Source organism: Neovison vison, chromosome 1 (assembly GCF_020171115.1).
Source record: "Neovison vison isolate M4711 chromosome 1, ASM_NN_V1, whole genome shotgun sequence".
NCBI lineage: Eukaryota > Metazoa > Chordata > Mammalia > Carnivora > Mustelidae > Neogale > Neogale vison.
The window spans coordinates 238812277-238839836 of record NC_058091.1 but is presented as its reverse complement, the minus strand read 5'-3'; the positions used below and the strand labels follow the sequence as shown (position 1 = coordinate 238839836).

At 34.5% G+C, this 27560-nt stretch overlaps 1 protein-coding gene across 10 annotated transcripts in view; it reads left to right on the top strand.

Annotated features, from left to right (window-relative positions):
* The window catches only part of LOC122890583 (ankyrin repeat and KH domain-containing protein 1), a 131719-nt gene that overhangs the window by 73656 nt on the left and 30503 nt on the right, over positions 1 to 27560 (top strand). For 8 of the 10 annotated variants that reach the window (XM_044226256.1, XM_044226253.1, XM_044226252.1 and 5 more), the window contains 10 exons: positions 3748 to 3835; positions 6677 to 6804; positions 7015 to 7158; positions 8086 to 8188; positions 16462 to 17220; positions 22795 to 22940; positions 23316 to 23427; positions 23885 to 24030; positions 24544 to 24686; positions 25164 to 25377. In XM_044226256.1, the coding sequence (XP_044082191.1) occupies positions 3748 to 3835; positions 6677 to 6804; positions 7015 to 7158; positions 8086 to 8188; positions 16462 to 17220; positions 22795 to 22940; positions 23316 to 23427; positions 23885 to 24030; positions 24544 to 24686; positions 25164 to 25377 (1983 nt within the window). The remainder of the gene's footprint in view (positions 1 to 3747; positions 3836 to 6676; positions 6805 to 7014; positions 7159 to 8085; positions 8189 to 16461; positions 17221 to 22794; positions 22941 to 23315; positions 23428 to 23884; positions 24031 to 24543; positions 24687 to 25163; positions 25378 to 27560) is intronic. The other 2 variants (XM_044226258.1, XM_044226257.1) reach the window with 1 other exon arrangement.

Here is a 27560-nt window from a genome sequence, read left to right as displayed (position 1 = left end):
TTGCCCACCCATGTTCTAGTAATAATGTATTATCAAATGCAGATAATGAATGTCTAATTCTGAGTTTAGCTACTACCCTTAATTTCTTGTTAAATTAACTTTTCTTTCTCTTATTTACCTAGTAGAAAATTAAAACTTCAAACCTCAATACTAAGAAGGAAGATTTGAGAGGTCAGTTACACTTAGGCTCCTTCTTGGAGCAGTTTATTGTTTTAGATGTTAGGTATGTAATGTAATGGTAAGCAAAAATGACACGATTGGTGTTCTCATGCAGCTTACAGTTTAGTGGCAGAGACATGTTAGCCAAATAGTTATACAAACTAATATATGATTGAAACTTATGAAGGAGTGGTTTATATGGCTATGTACATACAGATGGTCCTGAACTTATGATGGTTCACTTAGAATTTTTCGACTTTATGACAGTGCAAAAGTGATACACATTTAGTAGAAACCATACTTTGAATTTTGAATTTTGACATTTTCCTGGGCTGGCGATGTGTGATAAGATACTGTCTACTGGGCAGCAGCAGGGAGCAGCAGCTACGGTGAGCCAGATAATTTCAAGGATAAACAACCAATGCATTCACAACCATCATGAACTCATAGAATCATTGTTATTCACTTTCAGTATAGTGTTCATTCATTACATGATTTTAAGTACTTTTATTATGGAGGAGACTTTGTGCTTGTTGATTTTGTCCCAACTGTGGGCAAATGCTCTGAGCATGTTTAAGGTAGGCTAAGCTAAGCTATGATATTCTGTAGGTTAGGTATATTAAATGCACTTTACACTTAAGATATTTTCAACTTAAAATGGATTTATCCATACATAACCCCATCATAAGTCGAGGAAGATTTGTAATAGAGTAATTGCGTCAGGAAGTTCAAGGAGGTCTACCTTGAGGAAATAACACTTAGCTTGAGATGCGAAGGATGAAAAGGAGCTAATAGAGAAGTGTTACAGGGAAGAAAGAACAGCTTGAACAGAAAGGCCTTGAGTCAGGAGTGGAAATAACACATTGGCAAAGTAGCAATTTATTTCCAGTGTGTAGTTGATTGCATTGATAATTCAGAAAAAAGTGACATGGAGAAACTGAACAACTTTCTAGGTCTTTCTGAATGAGGTTTTCTTTCTTTCTTTTTTTTTTTTTTTTTTAAGATTTTATTTGTTTATTTGACAAACAGATCACATTAGGCAGAGAGGCAGGCGGGGGCGCGGTAGGGGGAGGGAGGCTCCCTGCCAAGCAGAGAGCTGATGCAGGGCTTGATCCCAGGACCCTGGGATCATGACCTGAACTGAAGGCAGAGGCTTAACCCACTGAGCCACCCAGGTGCCCCTGAATGAGGTTTTCATAAAGTATATTCCATTTTGTTTTAAGTAGATTTCTAGAATGTTAGATTTGCTTACATTTGAATGTAAATTCAAAATCCATTCCAAAGCATCACCTGTGTTAACCATCTTCTATATTTTAAAATTAGTAAAGAGTGTCACCTCATCAATAACAAGAAGTCAAAACATAAATTAATTTTTATAAGAAGTTGAGAGATTCTGTACTATCAAGGTAAAAATTTTTAAATCTCTTTTAGAGTGTAATTCATGTCACTGCAGGCCAGTTTAAAGTTTCCATTGGGCTGACAGTCTACTTATTTCTCATTGTTAGTTTGCCTAAATTGTAGATTAGCTGTAGTTATTTTACAGACTGAAAAGTATCCTATTGGCAGAGCACACTTTTTTTTTTTCTAAAGGTTTTATTTTTTAGAGGCACCTGGGTGACTTAGATGGTTAAGTCTCTGACTCTTGATTTCAGAGAAGGTCATGATCTCAGGGTCATGTGATCAAGCCCCTTGTTGGGCTCCACACTCAGCCTGGAGGCTGCTTGAGATTTTCCCTCCCTCTCTCTCTGCCCCTCCTGCTTTTTCACATGCGCTCTCTCTAAAATAAATAAATACATCTTTTTTAAAAAGAGACTTTATTTTTTAAGTCATTTCCACACCCAGTGTGGGACTCGAACTCAATCCTGGAGATCAAGAGTCACATACACCACTGGCTGAACCAGCCAGGCGCCCTGAGCACACTTTTTTTTTTTTTTTAAGATTTTATTTATTTGACAGAGAGAGAGAAATCACAAGTAGGCAGAGAGGCAGGCAGAGAAAGAGAGGAGGAAGCAGGCTCCCCGTGGAGCAGAGAGCCCGACGTGGAGCTCGATCCCAGGACCCTGGGATCATGACCTGAGCTGAAGGCAGAGGCTTTAACCCACTGAGCCACCCATGCGCCCCTGAGCACACTATTTTTAAGTTGACTGTAGTAGCTAAAGGATGCTCTGAGTTAATTAGAAAAGAGCTGAAATAAAGCTTGACTTAAGCATTGTTCTCTACCAAGTTTTTCTTTTTTATATATTAATTTACTTGAGTGAGAGAGAGAGAGCACACACATGAATGGGGTGGAGGGGCAGAGGGAGAGGGAGAAGCAGACTCCCCACTGAGGAGGGAGCCCTACGTGGCGGTTGATCCCAGGAGCCTGGGATCATGACCTGAGCCAAATGCAGAGACTGAGCCACCCAGGCACCCTTTATCAAGTTTTTCTTAGTAACAAAAGACCAGAACAACAGAAATTAATGTTTACATACACAATGAAATGGGATAGGTGAGCAAACTTTTCATAGAAGCAGTGCATCAGCTACATTTTATTTATTTATTTATTTATATGAGAGAGAGAGAGAGAGAGAGCTGGAGCAGAGGGAAGAGACAGAGGAAGAAGCAGACTCCTGCTGAGTAAGGGAGCCTGATGCAGGACTTGATCCCAGAACCCTGGGATCATGACCCGAGCCGAAGGCAGACGCCCAACCAACTGAGTCACCCAGGCACCCTATTTGTTTATTTTATTTAAAATTCAGTTAACATACAGTGCAAGATTGGTTTCTGGAGTAAAATTCAGTGGTTTATCGCTTACATACAGCACCCAGTGTTCATCAGTCAGCTATATTTTAATACTTAGATGAATGTAATAAGAGTTCAAGTTCTCCCATCAGTATTACTTGGCTTATTAACAAGCTCCTTTTAGGGACACTTGACATTAGGATGGTAGCATGCAGTTTTGTCATTCACTCCTCTTGCTGGCAAACTTCCTAGAAGGAACAGCAATCTTTCTGCTATTATAAAACCGCTTCTTTTGCCTTTCACTATTCACATATTTAATTTCTAGTCTAAAAGAAAGTCTGCTTGTTGGTGTGTTTTTTCCTTTTTTCTTTCCTCTTAACCCTTGAAATACTGTAGTGCTTTTCTTTAGAGACTGGTTTCTGAATAAATAAAATTTAAAAAGAGAGAGAAAGATTGGTTTCTGTCCTGTGATAGAGTTCTTATTAGTTTCTGATATAAGATCAGAATCTTCCTAATCATGTGTAAGACGAAGGTTCTTTTTTCACAATTCATATGAATAGTTAGGAAAAACATCTTTTTGATCGTGGGATTGGAAAAATGCGGCTATTTCTCTCTGAGGCTCAAACAAAACACAAGTAATATCTTTAAATGCTGTTTTTTGGTATGCAAAAGTGAACTTGCCCTTAAAAGGTTATACCATGTACTATTAACTGAAATTAATCCTACATTTTGGAGGAATTGAGATAGGTAGTATAAGTGGCTACAGTAAGTATTAAATCTTACTTCTCATGTCATTTGTACTAAGTGTTTAAAAATAGATGGTTAGTGAATTGGCACTGTTGGTTTATTTTTTTGTTTCTTTAATAGGAACATGAATCTGAGGGTGGAAGAACACCTTTGATGAAAGCTGCGAGAGCTGGTCATTTGTGCACTGTGCAGTTTCTTATTAGCAAAGGTAAGGGAAGCACAAGTAAGGATTTGTAAGAGGCTGTAACTTGTGAAGAAAAAATCCTAAACTGGGGCAGTTTGTGTTAGAGCTGTTTTTCCTACAGTACAAGTATTGTATCCTAGTCTTTTATTGCTGTATTTTATTTAGTAAGTGTAGAGTTCATGAAGTATTTATTGGGATTTTTCTTTCTTTCTTTTTTCTTTTTTTAATATTTCGTTTATTTAGTTGACAGAGAGAAAGAGAGAGATCACAAGCAGGCAGAGAGAGAGGGGAGGAAGCAGGCTCCCCACTGAGCAGAGAGCCTGACTTGGGGCTCAATCCCAGGACCCTGGGACCATGACCAGAGCCAAAGGCAGAGGCTTATTAACCCACTGAGCCACCCAGGCACCCCGGGATTTTTCTGTATTAGTTTTGAATTTGTGAAGTTTGGCAACTAAGCTGCCTATTATTCCTGACCAAAATTTAAAAAGCCAAATGTAAAACATCCAGCTATATTTAATAGAGTATTGTTCAGCACTTAATGATAAGGCAGTTCTGCTGGCGGTGGGGGGCGGGGGTGGAGAGGCAGAAAGTCTGCAACTTTTGTTTACTGTATAGTTGAATTAACCACATATACAAGGATGTTATGTATTGTTTTTATATTCCCCTAGAGGTTCTTTTATTAGAATATATTTAAGGAAAGAAGTTTGCACGTTGGGTGAAGAGATAGTTCAGGACTGTTAAACCCATGTTAGGTTGAACCACAAAACTGTCATTTTAAACATCAAAAATGGTAATATCAATGATTTCATTTGGTCTAGCCTAACTCTGTGTATAGGCTAGAGAGAGTTAGAGAGAGTTAGAGGTATTCTAGCATCTGATGAAAGATCCTGGGGTAGGATGGTAAAATGCAAGGAAAGTCTGCTCAGGTCATGTTGTTAAATTAAGAATTTTAAAATATAGGGACGCCTGGGTGGCTCAGTTGGTTAAGCAGCTGCCTTCGGCTCAGGTCATGATCCCAGCGTCCTGGGATCAAGTCCCACATCGGGCTCCTTGCTCGGCTGGGAGCCCGCTTCTCCCTCTGCCTCTGCCTGCCTCTCTGTCTGCCTGTGCTCGCTCTCTCTCCCTCTCTCTCTGACAAATAAATAAATAAAATCTTTAAAAAAAAAAAAAGAATTTTAAAATATATATATTTTTTAAGATTTTATTTATTCATTTGAGAGAAAGAGAGAGACAGCAACAGAGACAGTAAGAGAAGGCATGAGCAGGGAGGAGAGGGAGGAACAGGCTCCCCAGTGAGCAGGGAGCCCGACGCAGGGCTCAATCTCAGGACCCTGAGGGTCCCAGGACCCTCAATCCCATGACCTGAGCTGAAGACAGGTGTTTAACTGACTGAGGCCCTAAAAATAAGAAATTTAGTAACAAAATAAAAATTTTATACCTATGTTCCAACAGAACTCAGATATTTTGTGCCACTACGAAACAAGTATAAGATTTTATCCTTTTAAATATACTTCTTTTCTTCTTTAATTGGGTACAACTAGGTTTATTTTCTTAATAGCACATTTTTGGTACCAAATAAGGCATATCTTTACATAGAGTTACAACATAGTCTGTAAAAGGTATTTACCTCAGGCATACTGAAGTAATAATAAATATAGATGGGTAACCTTTGGAATTCTCTCAGGCTCCTTGCTAAGGCGGTTATCTAGTCATATCCAACACCAACCCTACTAAGCATGTAATCAGACTTGTCAGAAAAAGAACACATTGATTATAGCCTTTCTAGGCTGTAGTAACTGCTAAACAATCCTACCATCTAAATTTATTATTAACAACTTTAAAAATAATCACATGTTGCTAATATAAGAAAGTTTATTGGTGTGTCTTGCTTGCCCTTCCAAAAGGTACTTTTGTGTGAGTTAGATTTAGGTTCGGCTGGATATTTCTGAAAATTAAATTAATTATAGTGGTTTTGCCCATGGGTTTATTTTTCTTTTCAGAAACTAAGTGTGGAATTAATGAAGAAGGAATATTGCTATAGTCTTAACTATGGAGTTGAGACTTTGGTGCACTGTAATTTTTTAGGGGTCAAAAACAGTTTATCAAAAAGAAGGTCAAGAAAGGATTTTGCATTTAGACTTTTGCAGGTCACATCGAACAAAGCTATTGAACAACTTACTAACTAGGCTTTCAGATAACATTTTTGGATATTCTTGTCTTCTCTCCATATCCAGGTCCCTCTGACTCTTAAAATACACAATGTGAAGAATTAAAGCTCTCTTAAATACTGTTTTAAAAAATCTGTTTTCTCTACTTTGAGACCTGGCCACATTCTATAAGTAGATAAAAAAAATGTCTTTACAACATTTTGAGAGTTACATACAATGATATTATTTGATGCTTACATTAATCTGTATATATTGATTAATCTTAGTCTTCTAGATTTTCCATTTTAAAAGTGATATTGAATGAACGAACTACAGCTACGCACAACATTTTGGATGCATCTCACAAATATTATATTGAGTGAAAGAAGCCAGACACAAAAGAGTACAATGTATGATTTCATTCATATAAAGTTCAAAAACTAAGACCAGTTTGGAAGTCAGGATAGTAGTACCATTGGAAGGGTGGGTAGTGACGGAAAGAGGGCACAAGGTGTGGGACTACTGGTATGTGGATAACATTCTATTTCTTGATCTGGGTGTTGGTTACACAGGTGTGTTCATTTTGTGAAAATTTTTCATTTATGATTTGTGTACTTTTTAAAATCTATGTCATACTTCAAAAAAATCTCTAAAGTGATATTTTTTGTGACCTTGCTTCATTCCTTTTTCTAAGATTGCTGTTTATGTTTCTTTGAAGGCGCCAATGTGAATAGGGCTACAGCCAATAATGATCATACAGTAGTGTCGCTAGCATGTGCAGGAGGTCATCTGGCAGTTGTTGAGCTCCTCTTGGCTCATGGAGCCGACCCTACTCATCGACTCAAGGTATTCTACCTAAAAATAAGTAAATAATTAATATGTGCATTGTTACTAAAAGATATTGAAGATATGTTTGCTGGTCTCAGTGCTTCATATTTATCACTGTTTATAAATGAGTTTTGATTCTAGACAGGCTGCTAAGAAATTGCATGTCGATAGCAGTTATAAGAAGAAATTTACAAATAATTGATTAACGGTTTTGTCGTTCCTTCTCAGGATGGCTCGACAATGCTCATCGAAGCTGCAAAAGGTGGCCATACTAATGTTGTTTCTTATCTGTTGGATTACCCAAACAATGTTCTGTCAGTTCCTACTACAGATGTGTCTCAGCTCACCTCACCTTCTCAAGATCAATCTCAGGTAAAGTAAAACAGCTGATTTATAAATATAAAGCCTCCAAATTGATTGGGAGTTTTTGTTTAAAATTAGTTTTAAGGAAAATAGATTTGTTCCTCTCTTCTATTATGTATTGAGATAAATAAGATACTAAATCCTTTAAGATTTATTTCCTTCAAAAGTACATGAAAATTACCTGTTGCCTTATTTACTGAAAAAAAAGCTCTTTTTAAAAAACACTTAATACCAAATCTAAATATAAATTTTCCACATTGTCAAACTACTATAGCTAGGTCTTTAGGGTTATTTATTTTTAATGAATACATTAAACATAACCTTAAACCAGGGAATAGCTTCTTCCTTAGTACCTCCCAAGACAGTATTAGTTATTCTAGACATAGTTATTTTTATTAACCAGGAAAGTGTAGTTAGCCAGGATAAATGCACCAAAAGTTGATTAAAGTAATTTTTAAACCTACCTAAAATAGGGAGAGAATATCGAGAGTATACTAAGTATACAAACTTCAGTGAAATCTTAAGTTATTTCCTACAAAGTTATCCTGAGAACTGCTAAGTTCTCAGTTAGGGAATATGTTGGATTTTCTTTTTTGACCCATAATGAATTTGAACAGGGTAAATTGGTCAGTCAATATATGACTTGTACTCCTAGCTATAATCAAAACCAATAAGGCTTCCTCTCTAATAAGAGAGTAATACTAATCTGTTTAGCTTAAATCATTCATTGCATATAGATAGCCTGATTTTGTCCAATTCAATATTCTCAGAAATTATTCCTTGGTAAAGGCTTTTTTCGTTGTGTTTTGTTTGTTTTTTTAGAAAAAAAAAGTGAATTTGGTAGTATATGAAAAAAATCTAAACTTCCATTTCATTTATGGGCCCTTGTTTTATTCTTTGGTCTGAGATGATATTTTTTCTGAGTTAACTTTTTAGGTTCCACGTGTACCAATGCATACACTCGCCATGGTTGTACCTCCCCAGGAACCTGACAGAACATCACAGGAGAACCCTGCTGCCCTTCTAGGAGTACAAAAAGGTTGGTTATTGAATTATTTTCCTTAAAATGGGTATTTTATCACCTAATTAATGAACTCGTAAAAGTACTTTAATGGCATACAATTAACGTCTACCCAGGATTAATTGTGGTAGGTAATTCTGACAAATGCTAATAGTCTTACAGACTGTTTATAAAAGAAAGAAGATAAATACTAAGAAAAATGACTTCTAATTTTCTCGTTAACATACTGCTAGGTGTAGTTTTCATCTGGCACAGATAAAAATACTTACAAAGCATATCAAGTTACTGATTATATTACAGTAGCAAAAATTTATCAGACATTTATTTTCCATTTGGCAGTTCTTTTGTTAAACAGTAGTATAATATGAGGAGTGAAAATGTGTGTTTGCTGTCTAGTTAAGTCTTCATAGCATTGATGCAACTGAGGGAGTTAGAAGTTTAAGAATTACGTTTAGTTTCTTTCATGCAATACTGAATATTGTGGGCTAATATTCTTTCATCTTTCATGTGAACCTAGACAAGGAACTGTCAAAAAGTACATAAATAACATCCAAGTAAACAAGAAGAAGCATATATTCTTTAAAAGTCTCAAGTTTATGAACTCTGATATTTTTCTGCTTTTTCACTTGTAGATACAAAGTACCTTCACTTGATAATCATGTATAGTTGTCCTGTCTGAGTTCTCTGAAATAAAATAGGTGATGTATAAGATACTAAAAACTATATGAAAACAAATTTATGAGCATATGATTCATATTCATATTCAGTATATGATAACCAAGCTCTAGATTTTTGAAATCACAATGAGGTGTATAAGTATATATTAGTTTCTCTTTGACTTAAGAAAAGTTGGATAGAGTTGACTGTGATAGCAGCAAGTAGAAGCTTCTTTTAAATTATGTCAATTTGAGTAATTTAGAGTATCAAGGGCCTTGACCAAGCGTCACTTCATTTCTAAACCATTACTTCCAGAGGTAAAATATTGGTGATCTCTCTGACTTAAGCTTTATGATGGAGTTTTCCATTGCACACCTAGCTATTCAAACTCTTCAGGAAATGAAGACTGCTGTTTTTAATTTTAACAAATAAAAAGCAGATTAAGCATGTGTTTATTAAGGAATCTAAGCATCCTAACTGACTTTAGTCTTAGTAAAATATTTAGACCTAAATGTCTCTGTGTTTGTTTTATGTTTGGCTATATGTTGTAGAGGACTGTAGTAACTTTGGCTGGGGAAATTCAATACTAAATAAGAAATGATTCAAAAAATATATTAATAACAGAGCCACAAAATAATCAAGAAATAATCTAGGGAGGACATGGATTGTATGCAGAGAAGAAGTAAACCATTTTAAATTTAGATTTAATATGTAAGTCAGCAGAAACGTTTGGGTAGGGTTTCTTTTAAGTTGATGCTTAAGTAAATAATCAATCATATTCTTTGAATACTGAAATACCATCTGATACTGGGTACCTACTTAAGTTTCATCACTTTGGTGTTTTATTACTTACTGAATAGCATAGAAATGACTAACCTTTTAAGTAATCTTTCATTTTACTAAATTAGAAGGAAAAAATTAACACTTGTATTTAGACACTTGGGTGCTTGCTTTTGCCAGATGCAACGTGGCATTGCCAACCTAATATTTCTTTGTGTAGAATCAAACTGCAGTGATGCACTGTATTAAGGTGCTATTTTAGGGGCGCCTGGGTGGCTCAGTGGGTTAAGCCTCTGCCTTCAGCTCAGATCATGGTCTCAGTGTCCTGGGATCGAGTCCCACATTGGGTTCTCTGCTTGGCGGGGAGCCTGCTTCCCCCCCACCCTCTGCCTGCCTCTCTGCCTATCTGTGATCTCTGTCTGTCAAATAAATAAATAAAATCTTTTTTAAAAGTGTTAGTAGTATAAATCATGTGCATCATAGAATGTTTTATCACTATGAATTAGGAAAAATTAGTTGATGATACAGATTTATACAATGAATTACCCAGATAGATATTTAAATCATCAAAGATATATTATTATGTTCTCCTGCTTAAAGTAGCTTTTTCTCCTTAAAACGTCTCATTTGTGTCTCTAAAGAAGTTCCTTTGAGTGATGAAATCTCTGTTTGACCCTGTTGTTTTTGTTTCTTCTAAGTCCATAGATTGTATCTGTATTAAAATGTGATTAGGAATGAAGGAAGAGTTCTTCCTCTCCCTCCTCTCTAACACTCTCTTCCTTTCTTAGCAGTTCTTAGAACATTTTACTTCTGCCTGAAGTCTTTTTATTATTTGTATCTGCATCCTTCTAAAATACTTTCATGCCCTTAAAACTTACCTAGGTATTTTACATATATACTACCCAGATATTCTTTTCTTTCATGATCCATGTACAACACTTGTTCCATCTATCTTGACCCATATTCTCCTGATTTAGGAGTTAGTTTTCAAAGGATTTGACATTCAAGGTGCCATCTGACAGAGGCCTCAAGATCACTCCTATAAACAAAATATGAAACCAACTTATAGTGATATGTTCAGTTTTCTAGTATTATTTAGTTTTATTAACTATAGTTTTGAATGTTCAATTGGGAAAGGATGCATAGGTAATACCAACTTTATGCCTTTCCAAATCAGTTTCCAAATCAAATTTGTTGATCAAAGCCACTGTTGCATCTTATTTGTTATAACCGGTTCTCCAGAGATTCCAAAAGATAGGACTCATGATTATCCTCTGCAGGTTGTACCACTTAGAACTAAACCCCTACAGAACATTAAAATGATGTCAAGATAAACAAAACACATCTTTTGTGTGTACCTCAAGTCCTCTTGAGGAGTAATTTCTTTTCCCTGGAGTACTGTGTACAGCTCTTTATTGGATCTTTCTTCTGACTCTGGTAACATCTACCCCTTCCCCTCCCCTTGGACTTCATGTATGTTGAGTTAATCCTCCTTCCCTGAGACAATCATTCTGTTGTGTTTGATGCGAATTCTTTTGTTTTTGTAAGTTCTTATAAAATGTTTACTACTTGATGCATATTTTTGGTTTACATGAGTGGCATTGTGCTATAGATCATGTTTTCTTTTTTGCTTTTTTCACTAAACACTGTTTTACAGATCTATCCGTGTGTCTGCCTCTAACTATTTCTGCTAGCAGCATAGTGCTTCATCTTGTATATCTTCCACTTTTTACTTGTCTTTTTCCAGTGATGGGTATCCAAATTGCTTCTTGTCCCCCACCACCACAAACAATGCTGTGATGAAAATGCTGGTACAGTCCTCTTAAGGAAGTGTGTGAGCATCTCTTTGGGGTAAAATCAGGAACAGAATTACTGTCATAGGAAGTGCCTGGATGCCTCTTCCTCTTGATTTCGGCTCAGGTCTTGATCTCAGGGTGGTGAGATCGAGCACTGTGACCTCATGCTCTGAGCTCAGTGGGGAGTCTGCTTGAGATTGCTCTCAACCTCTCCCTCTGCCACTCCCCCGCCACACATATGTGTGCGTGCTCTCTCCCTCTCTGTCTCTCACATAAAATATAAATAAATCTTAAAAAAAAAAAAAAAAGAACCTGTTACAGGACTGCATAATGTTTATCTGACGAAGTGTCACAAATTGCTCTCTAGAATGGGTATGCAGTTTGCATTCCCACTAGCAATACATAAGGGTTCCCATATTACCCGTATTACACACCCTCTGTTCCATTCCCAAACCTGCAAACCCTTGGCTTTATCTTTGTATTTGGTTTTGTACATCTTTATCTCCCCTGTTAGACTGTAAGCTCCTCAAGGGCAGGGTTTATGTTGTCTTTGTATGGTCCACTATGCCTTGCTTATACTAGATGTTCAGATATTTGTTAAATAAATTCATGAGCGCCAGGCTGTTTAGATTGTCTGAAGACAAAGAAAATTATTAAGAATTTTTTTTAAGAAGAGAGACATTGTAATTAAAGAGGATGTTTAAAAAATTAATGAAGAAGTAGTATTCTAGAATGGTTGAGAAAAGATCAAAACCAAATTTGAATATAAACTAAGAATTAAATTAATATGCTGCTTTATATCCCAGAATTGTTTATTGGAGTAGGCAACATGAAAAGTTCTCATTTTCATATCAGATCAGTAAAATTGTATAGAAATTATATGTACAGTGAATGAAATTGAGTGTTCCTCTGGAAAATTTTACTACTGATATTCTCTAGTTTAGTAGATTTCCATTATGTAATCATGCTTATGTGAATTTATCAGTGTACAAATTTAATATCTTTTAATATATGAGATTTATATTAAAAAGTAGGAGGTTCAATTAATCTTTTAGCATGTTACACAGATGTTCACTCTTTGGACATTCTTGGTTAACCTTACTGTGTTAAGATATATAGGATGCCCTGTTACTTTGGGAAATTCTGAGACAGAAATTTAGGTGTAAAGGAAAAATGAATCATTTCTCAGCCAGTGGCTTTCATTTTTGACTGTGACAATAGTAAGAAGTATTTTGTATTGAAACTCACAAAACAATATACATTTATCTATCCAAATACAAATTCCATTAAACAATGGATATGCTACTACACTTACGTACTATGTTATTTTCAACTGTACTTCATCAACCTTTTTTTTCCACTTAAGACCCAGTTGGGAGTGTTGTTTAAAATTCATTCTTGCGGGGGGCACCTGGGTGGCTCAGTCGGTTAAGCGTCTGACTTCTGCTTACGTCATGATCCCAGGGTCCTGGCTTCAAGTCCTACATCGGGCTCCCTGCTGAGCAGGGTGCCTGCTCTGCCTGCTGCACCCACTGCTTGTGCTTTCTTTCTGAAAAATAAATAAATAAAATCTTCAAAAAAAAAAAATCTTTCTAGGGGTGCGTGGGTGGCTCAGTTGGTTAAACATCTGCTTTTGGCTCAGGTCATGATCCCAGAGTCCTGGAATCAAGCACTGCGTTGGGCTCCCTGCTGAGTGGGGAACCTGCTTCTGTGTGGTAATGTAAGAAAGCAAGGGAATTGTAGAACCATGTTTAAAATTTCCTTAGACAAAAACAAGTAAGGAAAAATCTAGATCTATTTGTATGTCAGGTATTTTTCCCTTTGGCCATTACTTTTTTTATGGCACAAGGTACTAATTTAGACACAGAAATGATTGATGGAATTAAACTCAATTTAATACCAAACTTAATTTTTGGCAAGTATATGTCCACCTCATTCCCTCACTGTGCATAAAATAAAGGCTATATTCTAAACTATCTGTATATCATGGTTTCCTGTTATAAACTTTTTTTTTGTTTTATTAATGGAGGAAAAGGGAAAAAGAGAAAGTAGGAAAACACCAGACTTAAGAGTAAGATACTGGTTTTACCTATATTCCTAAACAGTACTTTATGATGTCACTCAATGCTACTAGTGGATAGATTCAAATTTACTTGTTTCTGACAGTGACTTGTTTCTGACAGAAGATGTTTTAAAAGTTAGAACTCTTATGTTCTGGATTCTTATACTACCTGCTAAAAATTTTGTTGCTAAGAGGATGCTTGTCACATTCAGTACTTTTCCCAACTGAGGTGTTGCTTAAGCTTCTAGGAATAATTAGGTGACATTATTTGTTTTTACCAACTTGTTTTCTTCCAGACTTCTATCTTTTATTAATGCTTTAATGTGTATCTGGGCAATCCCACTAACACCATGATTATAGATACTCAGCCATTAGCTATTTTGGGAAGAACTGGTTTTTGTCCATTATTTTTACTGTTCTTCCTGCTACATATGTCCTGGCCTTAAAGTTTTTATTTTAAGTTAAATAAGTTAATTTTAGTAAATCTTGTGCTCTAAGCTTATTATATTTTATTTGTTAACAAGATAGGGCTTATTCCTATCCATTACTGTCCTCAAAATTCCAATCTTACTTTGGGTCATATTGTTTATAAGATTTTAGATCTGAGATTGTCCAGGGTGGTCCTAATTACCAGTCTGATTGGTGTTGACCTCTTACCTAGTTTTCCTTAATCTTAAATACAAATTAAATAGTAAGTACACTAGTATGTTTGAAAATTAATGAACATTTAAAGCAACATTCATTCAGTCTTTGCAGAGCTAGAATTGTCATTGAATTTATTGCATGATTGAAAATTTCTTTGCTGGACTAGCAGATATCTACATTGCTATTTGTGGCAGTAAATCTTTACCCTTTTCTTACCTGTTGATTGTTAATAGGTACTTGGAATAAATAAATCAAACCATGGATTCCTGTAAGATCTTAAAGAAGTTATTATTTTATCTCACAAGGGTGCCTGGGTGGCCCAGTCTGTTGAGTGTATGCCTTTGGCTCAGATCATGATCCTAGAGTCCTGGGATTGAGCTCTGTGTGCAATCCCTGTGTGGAGCTCCCTGCTCACTGGGAAGTCGGCTCCACCCGACCACCCCTCCTCTTGCTAGGGTGCTCTCTCTCGCTAGGGTTTCTCTCCCTCCCTCTCTCAAATAAATAAATAAATAAATAAATAAATAAAATCTTTAAAAACATTTATCTCACAAATATAATGGCTTTTGCTCTGGAAGGATAAGGTCTTGACCCGTCCCTTTGCTCAGATATAAATTTGAAATTGAATGTGGGTAATAAATTTTGCTGAAGGTTGCTTTTAAGGAATAACTAAGTCTCTTAGAATGATTGCAGTAGTTTTGGAACTGTGGTATCCTGAACCTTTAAAGTCAATATCTGGGGGAGAACCGTTGTACCTTTTCATTAATAACATGTTGAAGATGTTGAGGTACTGAGATTTCTTAATCTAGCAAAAACAAAACAAAACAAAAACAGTTGACTCCCTGATTTTTTTTTTCTCTATTGGTTTTTATTACCCTCTTGTAACTCAGAGTATTAACATCAAATGGGTGATGACATTTTTCTTTGGACTCGAGAATCATGTTGAATGCATTGGATGATCTTATTTTTAAAAATCTTAAGTCATCTATGTTATTCATATATGTTGATTGCAATTCAGAAGAGTAAACAACTATTTCTTACCCAGATCTTCTTTAAAAGCGAATTTACTGTTGTTTAATTCACATTCCGTAAAGTTCCTTCATTTTAAGTGTACAGTGCAGTGAGTTTTAGTAAATTTACTGAATTATGAAACCATTGCTACCATCTAGTTTTAAACATCTCTGTTACTCTGAAAATATCTCTCATGCTAGTTCATAATCAGTGTTCATTCTCAATACCATAACCCTACGCAAACTACTTTCCTTTCTGTCTCTATAGATTTGCCTTTCTCTATAGATTTGATATAAATGGTATTGCATGGTATGTCATCTTTTGTGTCTGGCCTCTTTCACTTAGTGTAATGTTTTCAAGGTTTGCCCACCTTGTAGAACATATCAGTTGTTCCTTTTCATTGTTGAATAGCCCCAGTTCTTCCTAAACAGAAGAGTAAGCTTTAAGTTTGCCTCAAAGTAGTTACTCCATAGTTCCCTCCATTTTATGTCCAGGTGGTAAGATTGTTAATAATGATAATTATTTTGTCATGAGGAGTATCTTACTTTAATTGTGATCTAAAATCTTAAAATAACATACATTTACTTCATTTTTAACATATACCATCAATATGAGAAATCCTGTATGAGAAGTCTGATTTTCTCCTAGGTAACACTCATTGTTTTTCTCATAGACTTTTACATGAAAACTTTATTTAAACTCAGAATAATTGTCCTCTGTGATTTAAGTTTAATGTCATTTTCAGGTAAAGAAATGTTAAAGATTTACTTAATGGAAAATTTTAGAAGGATAGGTCTGGAAAAAACTGATTTCATGTTATATTTTAATATAATAAGACATAGGTTTTGGCCATTTAAAAACAATTTTCATTATGTTGATTTACAAGTTATAGTTTCCTGTAGTGACCATTACTTGCACAGTTAATAATGTGAAGAAACAATTGGGATATCTTTAATGATATCCTCAACACTATTTTGACACTATTTTAGATTTAATGTTCTTTAAAAGTCAAACCTAATATGCAAAATTGTGAGATTCTTTCCTCTTTGATCTCCTTTCACCTTGTCCCATCTTAACTTCCAAAATTCTCCTATCCTAAAATTTTGATTTTTTTAATTTAAAAAAAAGTCACATTTTTCAAATCAACAACATCCTGAGTGTGCTGTTTTGAAATAGATGAGTACAGTTTAATCTACCTTCCACTGTTGTGAATCTTGGAACATTCATTCTACAGCATTAGTTATAAGGGTTTTGGGAGGGAGGTCCGTGGGGGGCGGGGGGGAGCTGATTTTTTTTTTTTTTTTTTAGCATGGCACTTTTTCAAACATTTTTCATGTGCTTAGGTACATCCAAGCAGAAGTCCAGTTCCCTGCAGGTAGCAGATCAGGACGTACTGCCACCTTTTCACCCATACCAGCCTTTGGAGTGCATAGTAGAGGAGACTGAAGGCAAGCTGAATGAACTGGGACAAAGAATTAGTGCTATTGAAAAAGCACAGCTTAAGTCACTGGAGTTAATTCAAGGTGAACCTCTGAACAAAGATAAGATAGAAGAACTTAAAAAGAACAGAGAAGAGCAAGTCCAGAAGAAGAAGAAAATACTGAAAGAACTACAGAAAGTGGAAAGGCAGTTGCAGATGAAAACACAGCAGCAATTTACCAAAGAATACTTGGAAACCAAAGGTCAGAAAGACACAGTATCTCTACACCAACAGTGCTCTCATAGAGGAGTCTTCCCAGAAGGGGAAGGAGATATTAGTCTCCCAGAGGATCACTTTTCAGAGTTACCTCAGGTTGACACAATCTTATTTAAAGATAATGATGTTGATGATGAGCAACAGTCTCCACCATCGGCAGAACAAATTGATTTTGTCCCAGTCCAGCCTTTATCTTCTCCACAGTGTAACTTTTCCAGTGACTTAGGTTCTAATGGGACAAATTCTCTTGAACTTCAGAAAGTATCAGGTAATCATCAGATTATAGGACAGCCTCAGATTGCTATTACTGGACATGATCAGGGGCTCTTAGTTCAAGAACCAGATGGACTAATGGTTGCAACTCCAGCCCAGACGCTTACCGACACTCTTGATGACCTGATAGCAGGTGGGTTAAGAAATAATATATCTGTAATAATTTCTCTTTAATCTGTGTGCTCAACTTCTTTACACGACCCTCCAAAAACACCAACTTAGTACTTTTCCATTTTAGAACTATCTTTGTAAAATTATTTATTCCTTAAGGTGTTTTGGAAGTGAATTTAACTAAACTGTGTACCACTAACACATGAAAATGTGTTTTCCCCTTTTCTTTCTTGTTATTTGCAAAGGCAAAAAATAAAGTTGCCATGAACTTTTATTTTAGAACTTTGGTATCCAAACCAGCCTGTGGGGTGCCTGGGGTGCTCAGTTGGTAGAGCATGCAACTGTTGCTGTCCAGGTCATGACTTTGAGCCCCACACTGGGTATAGAGATTACTTAAAAATAAAAAGAAACAAACGAAAAAACAAAACATCACCCTGTGTTATATCTTGGGTAGGACATCTCAAAGTAAAATTTCTTTATAGGCTTTAGAGATATTCACATAAGATTATACATTAAATTTTCCTTCTAGTGATTTTCATATCTGAAAATCATAATTCTAAATTAATTTATAATTTTATTAGATCAACTTAAGTATTTTTAATTAAAAGGGGTGTTCAGAGAAAACTTTGAGTATTCCATGTTCTTGTATTTGTGGCTAGAAGATTGAAATTATCAACTGGATTATGATTTGGAGATTAGGATTTTTTATATTAACTATCTTGATGAAAGCCCACAGACAGACACAACACACATACACACAGGAAAAGAAAAAAAGAAAGGCCTGATAACCTTAAAGTATATGTTTCTGTTTATTGTTGTGTGGAAAATTACAACTAGATATGAAATGAGGTGCACAAGTTTACTTTCCCTTTCATTGTCCTTGCAGCAGTGGGAAAACAGTGCAATTAATCATTTACCTTCCTAAAGATGGCTGGTGAATGTATCACCTCCATGAGAGCCCAGTTCAGAAATGCAGCCAGAATGGCTGTTGACAGTGGATGAAGACCAAGAACTAAGATGTAGCTGGAGTGATATTCAAAGGCAGGCCAGTCCTCTGTCTCTTGATTGCAACATTTTTTTTCCTTACTGTTGTCTGTTTCCTCTTGTCATATTCTCCTCCCCTCTTCCCATCCCAATTATGCTATCCCAATTTCCTTCCTTCTTTTGTGAGCTTTTAGCCTTCCTAATCTTTACTGAATCTTTAAAAATGTGGAATAAGCTTACTTAAATCAGGAATTTTATTGAGCATTTGTATGATTTGCAATGGTTATAGAATTGTGATACTGCCTATGAGCCTCCTCTGATATGTAATAAATAGCACTGTCCAGAGGAGGAATACTTAGTTTCCCGTACAGAAAATAAAAATGCTGGGAAATGTTTTAAGGAGTTAGATTCTTTAATTTGGGTTTTTATATCTTCAGCCCATAGCCACTGAACTCAAATTAACTTTGTGTCATTGGTGTTGAGAGTTGTTATAAATTATGAATAGACTCTTAGAGTTCATTTATATTCCTAATTTCTAATCTGGGTAAAAGCAGGTATTTGAGCATCAAGTATGATTATGAATAATAATAATGAAACCAATAATACAGGAATAACATTTTTAAGACTTAGATTACATAAATGACTTTATAATGTTCCTAACTGAATACTCAGTTTGCAGCCACATTACTGCCCAAACTAGTTTTGTTGTAACTTAGAATTTGTCTTTTTTTTTTTTTTTAATTATTTAGAAACCACTCTAAAAAGAACTGGTAGATATTAACTTTTTGGTAGTACTTATGGATAATTCTTCTAGGGGAGACAAAATTTATTTCATCAAACTATTTGTTTTGTTGATATGGACTTTATAAAGTTCAAAAAATTTGTTTAGAAACATCGTTTAATTATGTATTAATAAACTAAGATAATTTAATTTCTATTAGACATTAATATCTAGTGATAGTTGGCCTATCATTTGTATAATATTCTTTTATTAATAAACTTTTACATATAAATCAGCCAATAACTAAACAAATTATCTTCATATAAAAATTTTCATTTTGGTAATCTGTTTTAAAATATATAGCAGTAATTAGATTTTCTTTGTTCAAGATAGTGCACTATCACACTTAAAGTTAAAAAGTGTTATTCTATTAAGACCCAGTTTCTCTTAATTTTCTTTATCAAAGGTGAAAGAAATTAGACAAGGATGGAGTAGGTGAATCCCCAATTCTATAATTACGTGATGTATTAATATATCAGTATGATTATAGATTACATCAGACATGTATGTGATCAATTTTACCCAAATTTAGTTCTCATCACTCATATTTAATAAAGGAGAGAATACTGTATATCTTACAGTTTTATTTTATAGAATATTCATAAATAATAGTAACAAATTTCACTCTTTAAGTATAGGAGTATTTTTTCTTTATTGCTCTTATATCAAAATATTTTCATGTAATTGGGTTAGTTAGATAAATAATTTATTAAGGTCATCACTTGATTAGCTGACTGAGTATTTTAGTATATAGTCTAATATGTGTTACATTTGATAAATCCCAGACAGAATGTATGTAAACTCTCAATTGGGAGCATGGTTCTTCAGGTCCTTTTCTTGTGAATGTAAGTGCTGGGCTTTTAGAAGGTATCATAATAACAAGTGATTCTCAGTTCAGATGTCTAGACCTAAGGTTTGGAAATCTAAAAAAATACAAAATAGCTTTGACCACTAAGCAGTTCCAGAAGCATCTAGTAAAAATTTTATTATTAATATATAAAGAAGATTGATTAAAAATCAACTTAACATCAATATATTCACATTTATCGATTATTTACCATGTACTGAGCTCTGTGCTTAATATTTTATATACATTATCTCATGACTTATTTATAATAATCTTAGAAAATGGGTCCTTTTCCCTTTTCCATACTTGGAAAAGTATGGTCCTTTTCCATACTTTTGTATGGAAGTTGTTACTAGTGTCACCTCAAACTCAGTTCAGCCATGTCTAAGAACCTTAAATGTAATATGCATGCATCTGATTCATGTTTAAGTTCTGAATTTATCTTAAAGATATTTGTTATTTTCTTAGACTGCTAAAAAAGATGAACAATTTCCTTTAATTTTATGTTAAGATGTAGTATATGTGTAAGGTAATATAATTTTGTGGCTAGCACATTGTACTGTTGTTGGCATCTTAATAGGTTCTCTAAAAACAAATTCCAATTCAAAAGTATCTTGCTTTAAGAAATCCTGTAGCAGTCAATGTAAGCTTAAGAATAAAAAGATAATTAGGAAACCTTATTTTTGAGGGAATTTGTAATAAAGTATCTTTTTAAATAATTTCTTCAAATACGTGTTAATATTTTACTTATAGATTTTTATTTATTTGTATTTAATAAAGCTACTATTATATGAAACAGATAATGGTGATTTAACTTCCTAAAATCTCACAGCATAATTTGTATACACCTAGTATCTGAGATTTTTATATGGTAAGGTTTATTATTATCTTCCATATTGCCTATAAAACCATCTTAAATTTCATAGAGAATTAAGTAGAATATTGCAGTTCAGTATCACCCCATTTTAGGATAGTACATACATTTAATTTAAATTATATAGTGACTTTTGGGGTAGTGATCTCTCGTTATCAGAGACATTTCATTCAGAGGTAGGAAACATTTTAAGATTTATGAAAATGTAGTAGTCCTGGTGTAATTTTATATTAATAAAACCTTTATTCCACATGTACCTTTTAAATCTTGCTACTTTCTAGTCTTATCTTTATTACTTTTTGTGTGTAATTAATGCTGTTAAAGTCACTTTTTGGAATGTTTCTGATTGTTGTTATTGGAAGGAGGGAAAAATGTTTCTAGGATAATGTACAAAAATGTACAATAGTTGATGTAACAACACATTTTTGGTAATAGAGCTGTTAAATGCACAGAATTTTTTTTTTTAAAGCCATCTCTGTAAAGAAGTCTTATAGTTTCACATCTGGCATAGTACTCTAATCAATTATTTAAAAATTTTTAAGTATCTGTTTTTCATGATATCAAAAAGATAACATAGATAAACAACATTAATAATGATAAAAGTAGTTCTTTAGTAAGGTATTTGTTAATCATTATGAGACCACTGTTAAAAATCTTACTATTACAGAGGAGCTACAAGTCGGTCTTTAGTGTTTTATTTTCTAGAGTTGTTTTCCAAATATACCAGCTGTTTTGAGGAGGTGTAACAGAATACTGTTTTTAATTTGCTGAATGATAAAGATTTTTAAAGCTTTGTTTTCATTTTGTGCATGTTCTTGTAGGTGAAACAAATATATAAAACAATAATTCCTATTGGTAATCATGGAAGAAGCTACAGAAATTCATATAGTCAATATGGTTTTATATATATTAGTGGGGAAGAGGATGGGACAGTTCATGTAGAAACATATCTGAACATATTAAAATTTGTGAAGTTAAACTAAACTTAGTTGTTTACACTTGTGAACAGTATCCTTGATTGGGATCCAGTCATACCCAAATTCTAGAGACTAAACGTTCTCTAACTCTTGAAATGCTTACATTTTCCTTTGAGACCTATGTGTTTTTTATTTACTTTTAGTCTTAATGAGAGGTTAGTGCCATCACTGAAGCTTTGTCTTTTTTTATATGAATGATTATAGGCTTTTTTCTGAGTTTTTTCTTGAGTGAGTAATGTTTTTATTTTTCAATACAGTGAGCAATAGTACTGAAGATCCTATAAAATATCTGGTAATTACATCTAATGAGCCCTTCACATGTACCAAACACTGTGTATTTTATTTTATTTTTTATTTTTTTAACACTGTGTATTTTAAATGCTTTTTGTACCTTACTTACCAAGTAAGTAAGGTACCTTTGAGATCCTATTTCTCCCACTGTGGGGCAAACTCTGCCTCTTATGAAACATAAGAAATATGTAGAGACATAAAGATATAACGTCAATTAACTCAGCTTTCTGACAGCAGTCTCAAACACCAGATTGAGATCCCTAATAAAAGTTCCAATGTGGATTTTAAAAATAGTTTTATTTTTAGAGTTAATTCATTTTAGCAAATTTTCAAGATAAAAACTGAATTTTAAAAACACACACTCTCTGCTATTTATGTGAGAAATATTTTAACTTGTTCTCCTCTCCCCTATTTTGTGCATTGTCCTCAGGACATTTTTATCTAATTAATTTTTACAAACTAAGATACAAAATTTATTCTTTATTGTAAACTATTTTTTCCCTATTGATAACATTGTGTATGCACTGAACATTAAGCACCATGCTAATAAGTATTTCACCTGCATTATCTCAAGTGGTGTTTACAATAGTCTTTCAAAGCAGGTACTACTGTTATCATCCCCATCTTACATATGAGGAAAATTGAGGCTCTAAGAGGTTAAATTACTTGCCTGAGATCAGAAAGTGTGGAACTGGGATTCAAACATAGGCCCATCTGATTCCAAAGCTTGTGTTATAACTACCACATTATATTCCTGCTATAAAATTTTTTCTGTGTTTTTATGTATGTAAGTGACTTTACTCTTTTAAGTAGAATTCAGCAATATGAATATTGTTTTTCAGCTGTGAGTAGCAGAGTGCCCAGTGGTTCAAACAGTTCCTCTCAGACCACAGAATGTCTTACACCTGAACCCTGTTCACAGTCTCCAAGCAATGTGGCTTCCCAGTCTATTCCCCCTGTGTATCCTTCAGTTGACATTGATGCACATGTAAGTAGATTGCTTGCTTGCTTCCTTGCTTGCTTTATTTATTTGAAGGATTTTATTTATTTACTTTAGAGAGAGATAGAATGTATAAGTTGGGGGGAGGGGCAGAAGGAGAGAGAGAATCTCACGCAGACTCCATGCTGAGCGTGGAGCCCAATGCAGGGCTTGAGATAATGACCTGAGTAGAAGTCAAGAGTTGGACACTTAACTGACTGAGCTACACAGGTGCCCCTTTATTTAACTTCTTTTGCAGAAATTCTGAGTTTCTTTGTTTGGAAAAGAAAATCATCATCATACATTCATTGTGAAAATAAGTATTATTTGCTCTTCAAATGATAACACCGTTGTAAACAAAAGGTAACTTTTTCTCCCCTCTAGACTGAGAGCAATCATGACACAGCGTTAACATTAGCTTGTGCGGGTGGTCACGAAGAACTTGTGTCCGTACTCATTGCGCGAGATGCTAAAATTGAGCACAGAGACAAAAAAGGTAAGAAATGTCAGTCAGAAGTAAAGCCTGAGAGTAGTTACATGAGAAAACAGTTTTTTCTTTTTTTTTTAAGAAAACAGTTATGTTTTTGATTATCTATAAATAGTTCCTAGACTACCTCAGTGAAAAAATGGATACGCATATTTCAATAAGGAATATCCAGTGAGGTATAAAAAGTTGTCGTTGCCTTTCTCCTTAATCCAAAAGTAGAGCTTACAGAGATATCAGACAGAGTTCATTATGAGTATAAACTTTGGTAGTTTTGTTTGACTTAGCATTTCCTTTTTATCACGTGTTTTTGGGGTTTTGTCACTAATAAGTGATTAGAGCAGTTTTATGTTAAATGGTTGTAAGTGTCTGCCCTAAAGAGCTTCTTCTTTTGAAGTGATAGAGAATTAAAAGCAATGGCTCAATAAGTAAAAAAACACAAATTTGAGATTTTTATTTTCTGCTTTAGGTTTCACACCACTGATCCTGGCAGCAACAGCAGGGCATGTTGGAGTTGTTGAAATCCTTTTGGATAAAGGTGGAGATATAGAAGCACAATCAGAACGCACTAAGGATACTCCACTTTCATTAGCATGTTCTGGTGGACGTCAGGAGGTGTGTTAATGTTAATTTTCATTTTGTAGACATTATGCTTATATATTAAATATGCATATGCTTAGTAATTTAGCTACATGACTAAAACTTACATGTGGTGTGACATGTTCCATATACTAAATTTGATAGGAGTACTAAATCAGCTTTTATGGAATCTGTGCTTTAGCCAAAAAACAAAACAAAACAAAAAAACCCAACTCTGTTTATCCTTACATTTATTGAGGCTGAATAAGCCACAGTCCTAACACATACGAAATGGCAGGTTCATCACTCAACAGATAATGAGTAGAATGAGTAATATTTTGTTATTTCAGTATAATTGGGATTTCAAAGCTCCAAATTCCTTGGTATGAAATTGAATCCATTTCTCTAGTGCTAATGTTTGAATATTTAGGGCATAATTAAAATGTCAGATATTCAGATGAGTAATGTATAGGTTCCATTTCTTTGTGCTTCCTTCATTATAAGTTGAACCCTTGGTTTAAACTGGTTTCTCTGTATTTTACTTCATAGGTGGTAGACTTGCTTCTGGCTCGAGGTGCAAATAAAGAACATAGGAATGTGTCTGATTATACACCATTGAGTCTAGCTGCATCTGGAGGATATGTTAATATCATTAAGATTCTGCTTAATGCTGGGGCAGAGATTAATTCAAGGTATCTATCTTCATTTAATTCATGACTAGTCAGTTACTACCTTGGGGTTAAGCGTCTTCCTCTAAATATTTGTACGGATATCAATTTTAATTAAGATAATACTAAAGTCAACTGTACTTATAACTAAAAATTAGAAACTTTTTTAGAGATAGTTCTAAAGTACAAGACCAACAGTTTTTCCTATGGTGTGCTTATAAGTAATCATAGCTTATTTCAGCTAAAATAGCGATTTTTAAAGATACCTCATTTCAGGAAGCACTTCATTGTGTATGATTGGAAATTTTTAACCTCTAAATAGGGATTATGTTGTAAATTGTGAGATTTTCCTATTCCTAGTTAGTCTACACAAATAAAATTTATTCATTGGTGTTAGAGACCTTTTTACTCTGAATCATTTTCATCTTTTATATTCTCTGTTTTTTAAAAAACAGTAGGCAACATATTATCTTAATTTTCTAAGCAAATTTCTCCCCTTAGGACTGGGAGTAAACTAGGTATTTCTCCCTTGATGTTGGCTGCCATGAATGGACATGTTCCTGCAGTGAAACTGCTGCTTGATATGGGTTCAGACATTAATGCCCAAATCGAGACCAATCGGAACACGGCTCTCACTTTGGCCTGTTTCCAAGGCCGAGCAGAAGTCGTGAGTTTGCTTCTGGATCGAAAAGCCAATGTTGAACATAGGGCAAAGGTAAGCATTTTATAACTTTTCAACTACTTAGGGTGTATTTCTAGTATAAAGAGCATGGTGTTTCAGATTCCTTCCTGGATCAGTCAGTAAGTTATCCAGCTCTTAATCTTGGGGTTGTGAGTTTAAACCCCACATCAGGAGTAGAGTTAAATATATATAGTTATGAAAGGGCATCTGACTGATTCAATCAGTAGAGTGTGTGTCTCTTGATTTTGGAGCTGTGAGTTTGAGCCCCACGTTGGATGTAGAGATTACTTAAAAATAAAATCTAAAAAAAAAAAAAATTAGCATGGCATTTCAACTCAAATTGAATGTGCTGTTTTAAACTGTCTTGAGTTAAAAATGACATCCCAAGACAAGATCTGGGAATTGTGGCCAATGACACACTATCATCATTCATGTCTTTTATTAAGAACAATGAAGAAAGTAGAATCTGTATGTTTTCCACCCTTAGCCTTGAGTAGCTATTAATCCTCCAGTTTGCAGTCTTTGAATATAATAAGCTATCTTTGTAGTAAGATAGTCGAGGTTTCTGTTTGTTGTTTTTGTTGTTGTTGTTTTTTATGTAAGCTCTATGCCCAACATGGGGCTTGAACTCAAAACCCTGAGATCAAGAATCAGATGTTCTACCAACTAAGCCAAGTGTCCTGTAGGGTCCTTTAATGTAGATTTTTAAAGAACTCCTTCAAAGAAGCATATGCTTATTATTGGTAAAAAAAATCCAATGAGAAAAACTACTGCATAGATTATAAAATTTAGATAGCTAAAATTTAGTCTGATTGTAACAGATTCTGACAAATTCATGACAGTTTGGCATTTAGAAGGAAGTTAGTATATCAGTGTTTTGAATTTCTGTGTTTAGAACTATTAGGTACTAACAACCCTAGAAATGTAGCTTATGTGGAATTCTTTATAGTCAGACAGCAGCCAATCTGGTAGTCATTTCAGATTTGAAAGGTTTTTTTGGTGTTTTTTTTTTTTAATGAGAGGGTGATCTTTCTAGTTCTTTTTTCTTTTTCTTTTTCTTTTTTTTAAGATTTTACTTATTTATTAATTTGACAGACAGAGATCACAAGTAGGCAGTGAGGTAGGCAGAGAGAGAGGGAAGCAGTCTCTCCACTGAGCAGAGAGCCCAATGCAGGGCTCAATCCCAGGACCCTGGGATCATGACCTGAGCTGGAGACAGAGGCTTTACCCCACTGAGCCACCCAGGCACCCTAGATTTGATAGGTTTGAATCATATTTTCTCCTTGAACCGCCTTAGTTATATTCTTTAAAAAAAATTTTTTTTTAAGATTTTATTTATTTATTTGACAGACAGAGATCACAAGTAGGCAGAAAGGCAGGCAGAGAGAGAGGAGGAAGCAGGCTCCCCGCCAAGCAGAGAGCTCGATGCGGGGCTCCATCCCAGACCCCTGGGATCATGACCCGAGCCGAAGGCAGAGACTTAAACCCATTGAGCCACCCAGGCGCCCCTATTTCTTAAAATTTAATGCAATATTTACATTTTTGTAATCTACAAAATTAGGAAGTATAGTTTTCCTCAAATTTTTTATAGCACAAGGCAAAAAATTTTTTTTTCATAGCACAAAGAAAAATGAATCTTTCCGGCTATCCAAGAAATGGATTACACATATTCAGTGTTAGAAGTCCTATAAAAATCTATATTTCTTTAGAAATGATACCAGTATGAAATGTCTCTTGGCAAAAGTTTTAGAGATTAATGAGCAAAAGACACATATGTATAAAATTTATGGAGTGATATTTTAACCTATTTTTCCCAAGTTTGAACAGGATGGAAAGAATTTATCCTGAGTTATTTAGCAAACTACATTCTCAGATAAAAATTTTAAACAGGGTGGCGGTGGGAGGGTTATAGACATATCGGGGAAGGTATGTGGTATGGTGAGCACTGTGAATTGTGTAAGACTGATGATTCACAGACCTGTACCCTTGAAGCAAATAATACATTGTATGTTAATAAAAAAATTTTTTTTTAATTTTTAAACAGTTTTTCCATTGAACAATGTACTTTAATTTTCTTTTTATCTTTCATAGCTGCTCATTGGGTAGACAAGTCATTGTCTCGTGTGTAAGTTTATAACAGTGTAGAAGTTGTGAAATTGATTTTTTTGATATGAGACAGTATGTTATGATAAATTAATTCATTCTAGCATGTCTGA